Below are 11895 nucleotides of genomic sequence, written 5' to 3' on the forward strand. Positions count from 1 at the left end.
ATTCAATTTAATTACTAACACTTTAAACTAATAAAAAAACATATAAAAAACGAGTGTCATATTCCTATGGCTTAATGAGCTACACTACCAAAATTATTTAGGTATTTTTAAACAAATGTTTATATTTTTTGCGTCACTGTTCTTACGTACCTTCCAGGACCTTCCGGTGGCGCGGGAAACGAACGGGCTGAGTCCGCGTGCAGCTGCAGCTCCCACTTTGTTCACTGCAGAGCATCTGCACGGAGTGTTCGCGTGTCTGCGTGGGACACGATCACTACTGAAAATGCCTTTCACCCGCTCCAAGGTAAGGAACCATCAATGCATATTATCCACGGTTTCTGCGCAGGCGTAGTGCTTTTATTTATTTTCTTGTTTTTTTCGAAGTTTTAGTCAATTTCAGCAAAAACCAAGCCACGCCCAGTCGTTTCTGAAACAACAAATGCAGGAAATACCCCACTATATGTTCTATTATAGAAAAAAATAGATATTGGATGCAGTAATAAAGTGATTTTCTTGTGTTAAAGTTATAATGAAACAGTTTTTTTAATAAAAAGATGTGTATAACAATTGTTATTAAAGTATTAAAGTGTAATATATAGTATTACTGTGTTATATGGGCACATACACTATCTACTCATCCTAAAGTTCCTGCTTGTTCCTCCCAGAGAGTTGCAGTCCAGCCTCCTGCCACCAGGATGAGTCTGAGGAGCTTTCGCAGTGTCCCTCTGGTTCCAATGGAGACCTCCTCCTCTTCCTCAGACGACAGCTGCGACAGCTTTGGCTCCGACGGAGGTTTTGCCAATACGGTACCACCCCAGTAAATAGTTTGATGACATCTGTTTACCTGCCAATTGCTTGTAAATAATGCAGCTGGGGCGTGTGTTTGACAGAGGAGCAGCTTGAGACCGATGAGGAGGACTCCGCAGAAGCCCAAGATGCCTCAAGCCTCTTCAGAGGAGGACACCTGCAGTGGTTTTGAGGAGAATGTGATCAGCAGGCGGATGCAGAATATAGTAGGATTTGCATTTGTTGCATCATTTTAACAGGGTTTTAGTGCATCTTTGAACTGATTTTTTTGTTTCTGTTTAAGAACGTAAACGCCAAACCTTCAGGAAGGGGTCGAAGGTCAAACGTCCTGAAGGTTGCTTTGACTTTTCCTGCAAAGAGGACTGACAGGAAGAGGCCTGCATCGGAACCTCTGCCTCAGGTCAGGGAGCAGGAATCGGACTCCGAGGGAGAAGAGGAGAACTTCATGAACAAGAGAGCTCTGAACATCAAGGAGAACAAGGAAATGGTACGGGCCCTACTTTTGTTTAACATCAAATATTTTAATAATATTTTAATCATAATTGTTAATACTTGTTGTTTACAGCTTGCAAAACTCATGGCAGAATTAAAAAAAGTACCCGGAATTTTCCCTGATGGACGACTGGGAATTTCAGCATCGACTACGGTAATTTGATATGATCCTAAATCATCTTAAAGTCTCACTCCAAACATTATCTATTGTAAAAACATTCCTAGTGATCTTTTAGATATGATTTGTAGCCAAAATCAAAAAAACTTCTGAGTTGTGGGCGGGACTCTTTGCTCAAAGTAACCCCGCCCCCTCTAGTGTTCTCCCACTAGCTTACAGCTTTTAACAGCCTAACATTACCGGTGAAAACAAAATGGCGGACAGTATTGGAGCTATCTGGCCGTACAGTTTTGAGCCAGACGGAACAAATACGATCGTTTTCAAACACCATTTTTTCATCTTCATCACAATTTCAAAAAAGAAATACACAGAAATGCAATTTTTAGCTTTTATTTCTTAAACTATGACCTCCATCATGAGAAAAATGCCACAAGAACATGGAATTATTATTATCCATCCATCCATCTTCTTGACCTCTTTGTCCCTGTCGGGGTCGCGGGGGTGCTGGAGCCTATCCCGGCTACTGAAGGGCGAAGGCGGGGTACACCCTGGACAGGTCGCCAGTCTGTCGCAGGGCCTCAATCACACACCCATTCACTCTCACATTCACACCTAGGGGCAATTTAGAGTCACCAATTAACCTATGAAGCATGTTTTTGGACGGTGGGAGGAAGCCGGAGTCCCCGGTGAAAACCCACGCATGCACGGGGAGAACATGCAAACTCCACACAGAAAGGTCCCAGCCGGGATTCGAACCGGGGCCTTCTCGCTGTGAGGCGAGAGCGCTAACCACTGCGCCCCCGTGCAGCCCGGAATTATTATTAATCTGTTATTTTTACATTATCAGCCCAGACGTGCACCCCGAACCCCATCAGGAACCCCGAGAGCGTTCAGGAGAAACCCAGAGCGCTCGTCCCGCCCCCACACACGCTCCCGCTCCCTGGTGGACGGACCCCCCTCCCCTCCTCCTGAAGAAGACTCTGAGGACAAGTACAGTCTGGTTCGCAAAAGTCGCTACTACGAGGAAGTCGACGAGCCTGTAAGCTTCACCTCAGCGTTTGTAAGGAGTCAAATCGTTTGATAAAGGCTTCACGGTATTTGTGATCTTCTTCAGCCTCGCCGGCGGACCTATAGCGGCATGAAGGCGATCCCTCATGTGGTGCGGCCCGTTGAGGAGATCAGCGAGGTGGAACTGCAGAACATCTGCCACAACGTGCGGGAGAAGGTCTACAACAGCTCCACCGTGAGTCTGCCCTCACATTCCTGCAGGTCGTGTCACCGTGTCAAACTTTTGGTCATTCTTTGGTTCTGGTTGGATTTCAGGGATCCACTTGTCACCAGTGCAGACAGAAGACCATCGACACCAAAACAAACTGCCGTAACCCGGAGTGCGTTGGTGTGAGGGGGCAGTTCTGCGGCCCGTGTCTCCGGAACCGCTACGGCGAGGAAGTCCGAGACGCTCTGCTGAATCCTGTAAGTGTAAAAGAGTGGTTGAACTCTTCTCATCAGGCTGATTTTAAGGAGTCGAGATCCAATAATTTTATAACCATATAAAAAAAATTATATCTCCATTAAAAATTCTTGAAATATAAAATGGTGGTCATAATGAGAATTAAAAAAATGTTCAATCCCTGATCAGGATGCATCCCTCGGTTTTGATTGAGTCCAAAACCTTGGTTGACCTGATTTCCGATAACATGATTGCAGCAAGACGTGTAAAAATACAAAAAAATATGACAACGTTGTTTGATTTTTGCAGGAGTGGGAGTGCCCCCCCTGCCGGGGCATCTGTAACTGCAGCTTCTGTCGTGCACGGGAGGGCCGCTGCGCCACAGGAGTGCTGGTTTACCTGGCGAAATACCACGGTTACGACAATGTGCACGCCTACCTGAAGAGGTAAATATATGTATATATATATATATATATAAAACTGTGAACATTTCTTTAAAAAAAATCACAATCTGAAAACCTGAGTGATTTTTTTTTTTGCAGCTTGAAAAAAGAACTGGAAGAGGAAAACAGCAAGTGAAACCCAGACGGGCCGCAGCAGAACCAGAACACAAACAGCTGCCACACAAAAAAACCCTTTTGTTTTAAGATGACTGACATTTTAAGGAAGCCTCTAGATATTTCTCTCTTAAAACTGTGTTTGTTGTTCTACTGATTGTTCCTTTTTTACCACATTACAGCTGATGTACTGTAAATCGAGATGATCTGCTGTTTTGAAAAATGTTCTGATCGTTCTTGTAAAATATTCCTTCATAGCTTTTATATTTTCTGCAGCTTCAGGCATTTTTAGGTGAGTTCTTGTATACATTGTTTTAAATGTAATCATCCTCCAGAGATCACAGTTTGAGATTTATCTTTAAACCAGTTGATTTTTATTTTCAAAATAATCCTTTGATAGAAGAGTAATCTGACTACTCTAATATGGGGGAGTTGAAAAGGGCACAGACTGAGGTCCACCGATTCCCTCGACTAAATCCAGAGCTGTGATATACTACAGCGCCTGCTTAAATATCCTTCATTAGATAACTGTCACTAATGGTGTGGAAACAATTAGCAGACTTTAATGGGAATCTCGTACCTGTAAATCATTTGATCCAGTTTTAAGCACGTTCTCGCTCTGCTCCAGTCTCTCCGGCTCATTTTCCGCCGTTCTCTGGTTGAAGGTGCTATCAAAGTGCAGGTAGAGTTATGGCCCGCGTTCTCCACGCAGAAGTCAGCTCCTCCATTCCTGCCGACACGGCGGTAACCTTTGTGACGATCGTCTCCGGGATGCTCTTGCTTTGACCTGAGCTTTGATCGAACGGTTTTGTTTTATGATTCTGTAAAATATTCCAAATGATATCGAATCTGCTGTTAATACTTTTGCATTAAAGAGTTAATAAGTGAAGAGTTGTGTTCTTATTTAGCTTGACTCCAAAACAGAGGCAGCTATAATTCATGATGTGAGCTTATTTCCTACATGGCAGTTTCACTAACAAAAACATCAGGTAACCTAACAAAACAGACACAAAGAAGCTGTTGTAATACCAATAAATTGGTATTACCTTCTTTTTTACAAAGTTTGCAAATAAAAAAAGGATAAAAAGAACAAAAAAGTAAAGAAAACACAGACAAAAATTAGTTAATAACATTATTTTTGCTGCTAAATTGAAAATTGCTCAGTTTAATTTAAAATTTGTTTGACCTAAAAAGGTCAACAAAATTAGTAAAATTATATTTCTATTTCCTTTTTTACCTTTTTTTCTTTTTGTTTGGTTTAAAGCACTTCAATAATCAGCAATGACGATCTGACAATTTTAGAATAAAACCAAAAAAAAATAAGCCATGTATCCATTCCGTAAACTTCCTGAATTCCCTTTTGGGGTCGTGGTGTTGCTGGAGCCTATCCTAGCCACTAAGGGGAGGAGGCGGGGTTACCCTGCACAGTTTGCCACTTCATCATAAAAACAAACATTTGAACTAAATCACTTATCAAAACATCAAACTTTTTATATTTCTGGTTGGAACAGGAAGTCCCCTCTGGGTGGATTTTCAACTTAAAAGAAGTCATCTGCAGATGGAAGCATAAACATTGTACGTGTTTATCAGAGTTTTGTCTTATTTCTTACTCATATAGTTGGACATACACATAGACGTGCTTTTATAGTTTGTTCTTAGATTTAAATAATATTTGGTGAAGTAAACTTTCAATGCAAATTAATATAAATTCTTTAAGCATTTACTGCACTTCTGAGTTTATTTATACTTGGACATCATCGATGGCTTAATTTGAGAGCACACCTTTGAACCAGGAGTTGGTCAATTATGTAAAAAGGCTTGATAAAATCCCACTTTTAATCTGAAAGAGTGTCATATATTTCAATATATAAAAAGTTTCGCGCCTCAGAAGTTGGTTTTGTGCGTAAAACGAGGCAGCAGCACGTCAATAACACGTCATAGTGCAAGACAAAGTCTATTTTTATGTAAGACTAGAAAAAAAAGGGTTTACCTCCTGCTTTTTAAAAAAAAGTCAGAAAGAATTGTTTACATTGTCTGCACAATTTGCCAAATAAATAAATAAATGAATATATAAAATAAAATAACATTTTTTCTGATTCCTTCTAGCATAAAAGTGCACTGTAAAGGGTTTTCATCTTTGAATGGGCCAAATGAATATGAAAAGTAAAGTTAAGGTTGACTCAAGTGCATTTGTGACTATGCAGCTTTTAAGGCTAATAAGGAAACGATGAAAAACACAGGGTTGTGTTGTAGGAATAATTTCCTTATTTACTTAAAAAAAAACCTTATAAAAAGAAAAAGTTCACTTATAAGGTTTTTAATTCAAACTCAAACATCCAAATCTTTTGACCTGAAGGTCTTCAGCAAAATCAAGTAGAGGAAAAGGGACATGAAGCAAGCATTTCCCGTTTTTATCGCCCATGCAACATTAAATTCAGCACAAACAACTGCAAGTTCAGCCCATATCATCATCTCTCTTCCACCGTGCTTCACAGTTGTTTATTTTGTGTTTGTTTTTGAAAGGAAAGAGGTATTTCATCTTTGAAATCTCTGCCAACAAGCCAGTCTCTCCCAACAGCTGTCATGACCAGTGATATTTAACAGGCTAACTAATAGAGTCTGACATTTATCACCTGGTCTTTTTGCAGTTCAGCACCTTTTAGCAATAAATGCTTTGACCTCTGGGTGAACTTTCTGGGATGTCCACCCTTTAGAAGCACATCACAAGTCATGATCATTTTGTTAAATGATACATTTGTGGTCTTTTTTATTTCATAGAAGTGAATTATTCACTAATGAGCAAAATTGTTATAACACGTTTTATAAATTATAATCCCATTTTTTTCCTTCTCCCCAAAAAATCCCCAAACTATTATTAGTATAATAAAGATGCACTTGAAGGTACTAGTCCTGTACTAAATACCAATGATCATCCACTTTGGGGTGATGAATATTTAGGGAAGTAATTGTTTACAACATAGGAGCATTGAGCTGATCTGGTAATCAGGCTATGAAATACAATATTTATTCATTAAAGCAGATTTAATGAGGCCTTGCGGCGCTAATTATGAAAACCAGTGTAGCAGTAAATGAGTAGTGCAGGGTGGCGGGCTGCGGGGTACCTGTAAGGAGGGTCTGGGGGGCTGAAGGGCCCCCCGCGTTCCATGGCAGAGTGAGCAGCAGCATGCAGCTCCGGCTGCAGCCGCTCAGCCAGCAGCTGTGCATCACTGGACCTGCAGACAGGAGTCAGTTGGACCCCATTTCCCTGCATGCCCTGCTTCGGAGGGCGATGCACAGTCAGTGCAGGGACTTTACTGGAGTACGGACGTTCAATTTGTATGCAGCTCCAGAGATATGAGGCAGAATTTCGCAGCATAATATGGGTTTTGATTGACTGATATTTTCATTATGGCTGCAGGGTAGCATGAAGACTGTTAATTTGCTCGAGAGTCCTGCAGGTCTACAGTGATTGTAGTAAAGCCAGGAAGAAAAAAAAAAAGCTGAATAAATGAAACTCACAGGGCATAATCACAATCCGAGGGTCAAAATCAACTGATTAATTATAATTTAGAATCAATCTGTCAGGCCGGGGTAATAAACACCCCTTTAGGCTCGCTGCTTAATAACCAGATTTACAAGGTACAACATGGTACCCTCATGTAAGGCCACTTTATTACCCAAATGCATCCTGATGCTTGGAGAAAAAAAAAAAGAAAAAAAAGAAGACAAAACATTTAAAAGAACAGAGGAGGATTCTGTTTTTGATGCAGCTCAGCAAGAAGACTTTCCACACACGAATCCCCCACTGGCTCTGACCTCTACATCCTGTAAAGTATAGTGAGGAGAGTGCTGTTAAATGCATAGTGAGTGACTCTGGGTGGCAGAAGGCTTATGACATGTTCCTTTCCTCCTGTTCCAGCCTGGAAAGTGATGGAAACAGCGGTTTCGTCCAGGTGTCAGGGACATTATCAAAGAAAAGGGCTGCCTGCAGTTGCTCCATCTCACAGGAAATTGCCAACTCACCCTAACAAAGGAAGGCATAAGTGCACTTGCTGCTGCCTTCAAGGGGAGTGTGATAAGATGACATTATAAATACAGAATTGTTCATGGAGGTGGAGGGGGAAAGCACATCAGGCGGCTCGACTCCGCAATTCAGTTCCTCTGTGTCCGAAAGTGGGTTCATTTCAGAACTGGATCTCTAGTTTGGAGGAGGGGGGTGGGATAGGGGTCAGGGGTTTTGTAAATATCCTAAACCGTAATTATGAATGTTAATACCGCTGCATGGCAGAGTTGCTCGGTTCCAGCACAGCTGGCAAACCTGAAAAGAGGAAAAAGACGAAGCAGATCTGATGCAGTGCAAATTATGTGTAATTGTGTCATGCACAATTTAGCATAGACACAATTCGAATATAATAAACAAACTTTTTATGTTGAGTTCGGATTGAGCATACATTTATAGGTGTTTTAGAATTCAAATTAATATTAGTCACACAGTTTTGCATATAGTTTGCCTAAAATCAATAAAACTGCTGCTAAAAAAGACTGAAAATGTTTTATAATCTAAATATCACCATTGGTTATGGTTGGATTAACGCTTTCTGGAAGTCACTTTGACATTTTTATGAACACTTCTCCTTGCTGCCTGAAGGGGGAGCTCTAATACAGGTTACTCAATCCACTTTGCTTTGAAGCAACTTTCTTCAAGTCTCCTAAAACTATAGAGGCTTTAACTAGCACATATATAACTTGATCAAATAAAACGAGGTTAAAAAGTCTTCTTAGGTGTGACGGAAACATTCGGGGACTATTTATGGCAGAAGGGTGGGAGCATCAGAGATAAATACCCAGACAGGCTTGTCTGTGCATGGAGTTCAGAAGCTGTTCGGAGTGTCAGAGCTGGCAGAAAGTGGAGGGGTGATTATGATCATAAGTGTAATCTGCAAAATCTATTCTTACCCTCGGTAGGAACTGGTACATTGGATTGATTTTATTGGGATCATCCATTATAAATGGGGCATGGAGGAGCCCACAGCCCAGAAATGGTGGTGCTCACGTGCTTCATTAATTTTTACTTCATTAACTCTCTCCTTCAGAGCCTTCCGACGGAGGATTCATTGCAGGCCATGAATCCAGGATACGGAGAAGCGGACATGATCCCCTGGATGACTTTCAGTGGACTGGATCCACAGAGCAACGCTGTGAAAACAAATCAGTAACACTTGAAATCCACATAATGACCTCTCAATCTGCACTCATGACTGAGGTCAACTTTTAGAAAGGCACACTGATGAAGAGGAGAGCATGCTAAAGCTTAAAGTTGCTGCTGACCGCACACTGTGGCACTATGAGTCTATTCAAAATGACAGACTGACATTTTTTTTGATAGCTGTTCTATTATCCAGCAGTGTGTTTACCGACTTTCTTTGCCAGTGTGATGCTTAGGGTGCACCCTTTTTGTCTCATTGCAAAGAATTTCCAAATCTCCCGTGGGGGGCCTTTACAATGCACCGTGCCTTTAATATTATAGCCTTAAACCCAACAATATCAATCAGCGATGAAAGCGTGGTCGCACGCTGCTCTGCCCCGCGCCGCCATTACCGGTCCGCGCGGCCTCTGCTGGGTTGTGAGGTGAACTGAGGGAGGGTGAGAGGGATAAATGGATAGTGGCACTTTTCTTTTCCACACCTCCCACCAACCTCAACAGCCTCCACCCTTATTATTTATTTACTTTTTTTATTTTTTTTTTCTCAGATGATTGACCTATTCAGTAACATTACAGGGGAGGACGGGTGGGAGTGGACGAGAAAAGAAATGGGAAGTTAATAAAGCAGTTCGTGTGTTACGGAAGTTTAAGAACTTTTTTCCACCCCACGAAACGAGTTTAAACATGCTCATAAATAAAAGCTTGTTTCAGGTTTTGACTCCAGAGGCGGAGCTACAGGGGGGATAAGGGGGACAGGTGCCCCCCAGGAAAAATGTTTAATTTTAAACATTTTAAACATGTTTAATTTTAAATTTTTTTTATTTTTTTTGAAGATGACAGAAACGAATTATATAAAATTTGACTATGTGTGGCCATAAATGTTTACATTAGGCTGTGATTGTTACACTTTATCGTGTTAGCCTACAAACCGACGCCGGCCCCCACATCAGAGAGGAAAACAGTTATGTGGCAGTCACAAGGAAAAGTTCGGGGATCTAATGTGGTGCATTATTACTATTTTGAGCCATCCAAATATTATTACTTCTCTTAAATCCACTTAAATAAAAAAAAATTAAAAAAGATGAAAAAATTCACCAATACAAGCTTTTTTAAGCATTGGAAAAAATGTTTTGAATGAAATAAGAACAATATTGTTATTGTTAGAAATATGTATTTCAACTGTAGTGACCTTCCACTCTGCTGGTATCATTTGCCACCCTTCCAAAATCTTCTGCCCCCTCCCGGCCCCCCATATGAAATGTTCTAGCTCCGCCCCTGGAACTATCCCTTATCAAATATAGCCTGTTTAAGGGTAATACAAGTATTCTTAGTCTATGTTGCATGCAGTTTACTTTTTTATATTATCTACTAAGTTTATAATGATTAATTTGAAGTTCTTTCAGACTCATGTGGTTGAGTGCAGCTTCTCGATAGTAGAAGTTGTTTTTGGGTTTCTTCTCCCCTCGCTGAGCAAAACAGCACATCAGCAGGCAGAGTGCTTCTCCTCCAAAGCAGTCTCCTCAGCACTTCAAGTCTGCCTCCACGACCGTCCTGCTTCAAACGTGCAGAAATGGTGTCTCCCTCATTACTTTTGCCATCAGATAATCTCTTCACAGCTAACACTTTGACTAACTCCCATAAAAAAATAGGGAAAAAAAACAACATTTGGGGCGAGCTCTTGAAGGGAGAATTAATGGGAGCAAAAGAAAAACAGCTCTTAGACAATTAGCACCAGAAACCACTCTGTAATCTTAAGATTATTTCCCCACTTAAAAAGCAGCACACATGGTTTGTGTTGTGGCGGCGCAGAATGAACAACAGTCGAGTGGATGTGATTTGGCCTCCGTAATCTGCATTTCCCTTAACATGGCTTTCCTCAGCTCCGAAAATGTTGGCGTTGATCAACTCCAGCTGCAACACGTCAGCGTCTGTCATCAGCTGCAGCATCCGGAGGATGATTTTTTCTCACGAGGACGCGCCATAAAGTGTTTGCTTTGAGGAGCGTTTCGTGAGTGATCTTATGCAGATTTGAGATCCGGTTAATTTGCCTTGTTTACTCGCAGTGAAAATCCATCTCATAAAACAAAAACATTTGGAGAAAAAAAACAGAAGTTTCACGGTATAAAGATGTTTGTCTGGTGACCCCAGAAGAGACGTTCTATTCTCCTCTGATGGAATTGTGGGTTAAAAGGAACAAATTAATCTACAATTGTGGAGAATCCCTTCAGGCCTTTCCCTCAGGAGTCTCTTCACTTTGAGAGGGATCTGCTTATTAGAAACATCCCAAAGCTATGTTCATTTAAATAACACAATATATTTTATGGGGTTTAGAGAAAATTGTAATTGCAAAATGAGAAACGTGACCTTGGGGCTGGTTTACTTAAGCAAACATGCTTTGGCTGGTTAGATGCAGTCACAGAGGAGCTGTCTGGCACACAGACTGAATTGGGTCTCTCTGAAGTCAAAGGCAGGAAAACAATTAAGTGTCTGCCGCACATTTCGCCGTGTACCACTTGACACAGTTTTTCACATCATTGGGGCAATTGTCTGCCGAGAGTGACGAGACAAAGCCATTACTTTCTACATTTGGAGAAAAGACAGCGTCGTTATTTCCTGATTTTTGAAACATTTCAATTAAGCCGCCGCTGGAGATGATCAACATAATGGCGTGAGAGTTGCACTGTTTTCTTTTGTCCCGTTTACGTCCATTTTTTTTGTTGCAACCAGGGGGTGCATCCGAGAGAGCTTTGGTCCGAGATAGTGGTGTGTATGTGTGCTTTGCTATCCCTCAGAGCCCCCCCATTGCTTCCTCAACCCCTCATCTTTCATGCTACGTCTCGTCCTTTCAAAACAAGGTGAAGTTCAGCAAAGTTTCTCTGCAGAGATGATCAAACAGTCACATCACTAATGGTGATGGTTGACAGGGCCACTGAATACAGATCAGCTTTAATTGTGGTGGGTCTTACTGCCACTGTCTGTCAATCTGAGCCTTTGAATTGGTGAAAATTTGCTCTGTTCATTCTGCTAAATGATGTATCCAATTAAATGCTTTAGAATTCACGATCTTCAGTCAAGGTTAAATGAAAGCAGTTATTCCTGTCAGTAAGGTGATTAAAAGCTGCCTACATTGGGCACATTTTGTGCAAAAATTTAAATTCGGGACTCAAGCATGAATCTTTATTCATCGAGTGCAGTCCTGCTCAATAAATGTCCGGCTCTTAATTATCTTGTTCATTTTTATTCCCACTTTTTTTTTTTTTTTTTTTGT

The 11895-nt window shown here is 41.1% G+C and overlaps 1 protein-coding gene across 1 annotated transcript; it reads left to right on the forward strand.

Annotated features, from left to right (window-relative positions):
* The first annotated feature begins 166 nt into the window (after window positions 1–166).
* Window positions 167–4313, forward strand: cdca7a (cell division cycle associated 7a). The gene is made up of 10 exons (XM_024287327.2): window positions 167–304; window positions 666–806; window positions 891–1013; window positions 1091–1294; window positions 1373–1453; window positions 2265–2456; window positions 2532–2660; window positions 2741–2890; window positions 3177–3313; window positions 3410–4313. The coding sequence occupies exons 1-10, from the start codon at window positions 284–286 to the stop codon at window positions 3444–3446; spliced, it is 1215 nt and encodes a 404-aa protein (XP_024143095.1). The 5' UTR covers window positions 167–283; the 3' UTR covers window positions 3447–4313.
* Window positions 4314–11895: the final 7582 nt, after the last annotated feature.

This window comes from Oryzias melastigma, linkage group LG21 (genome assembly GCF_002922805.2).
Source record: "Oryzias melastigma strain HK-1 linkage group LG21, ASM292280v2, whole genome shotgun sequence".
Taxonomy (NCBI): Eukaryota; Metazoa; Chordata; class Actinopteri; order Beloniformes; family Adrianichthyidae; genus Oryzias; species Oryzias melastigma.

What these genes read in the sequence shown, in the direction of transcription:
- cdca7a (XM_024287327.2), top strand. Translation starts at nt 284, where the DNA reads ATGCCTTTCACCCGCTCCAAG. An exon ending in GAATTTCAGCATCGACTACG is followed by an intron (nt 1,454 to 2,264) that starts GTAATTTGATAT and finishes TTACATTATCAG; the next exon opens with CCCAGACGTGCACCCCGAAC. An exon ending in GAGACGCTCTGCTGAATCCT is followed by an intron (nt 2,891 to 3,176) that starts GTAAGTGTAAAA and finishes TGATTTTTGCAG; the next exon opens with GAGTGGGAGTGCCCCCCCTG.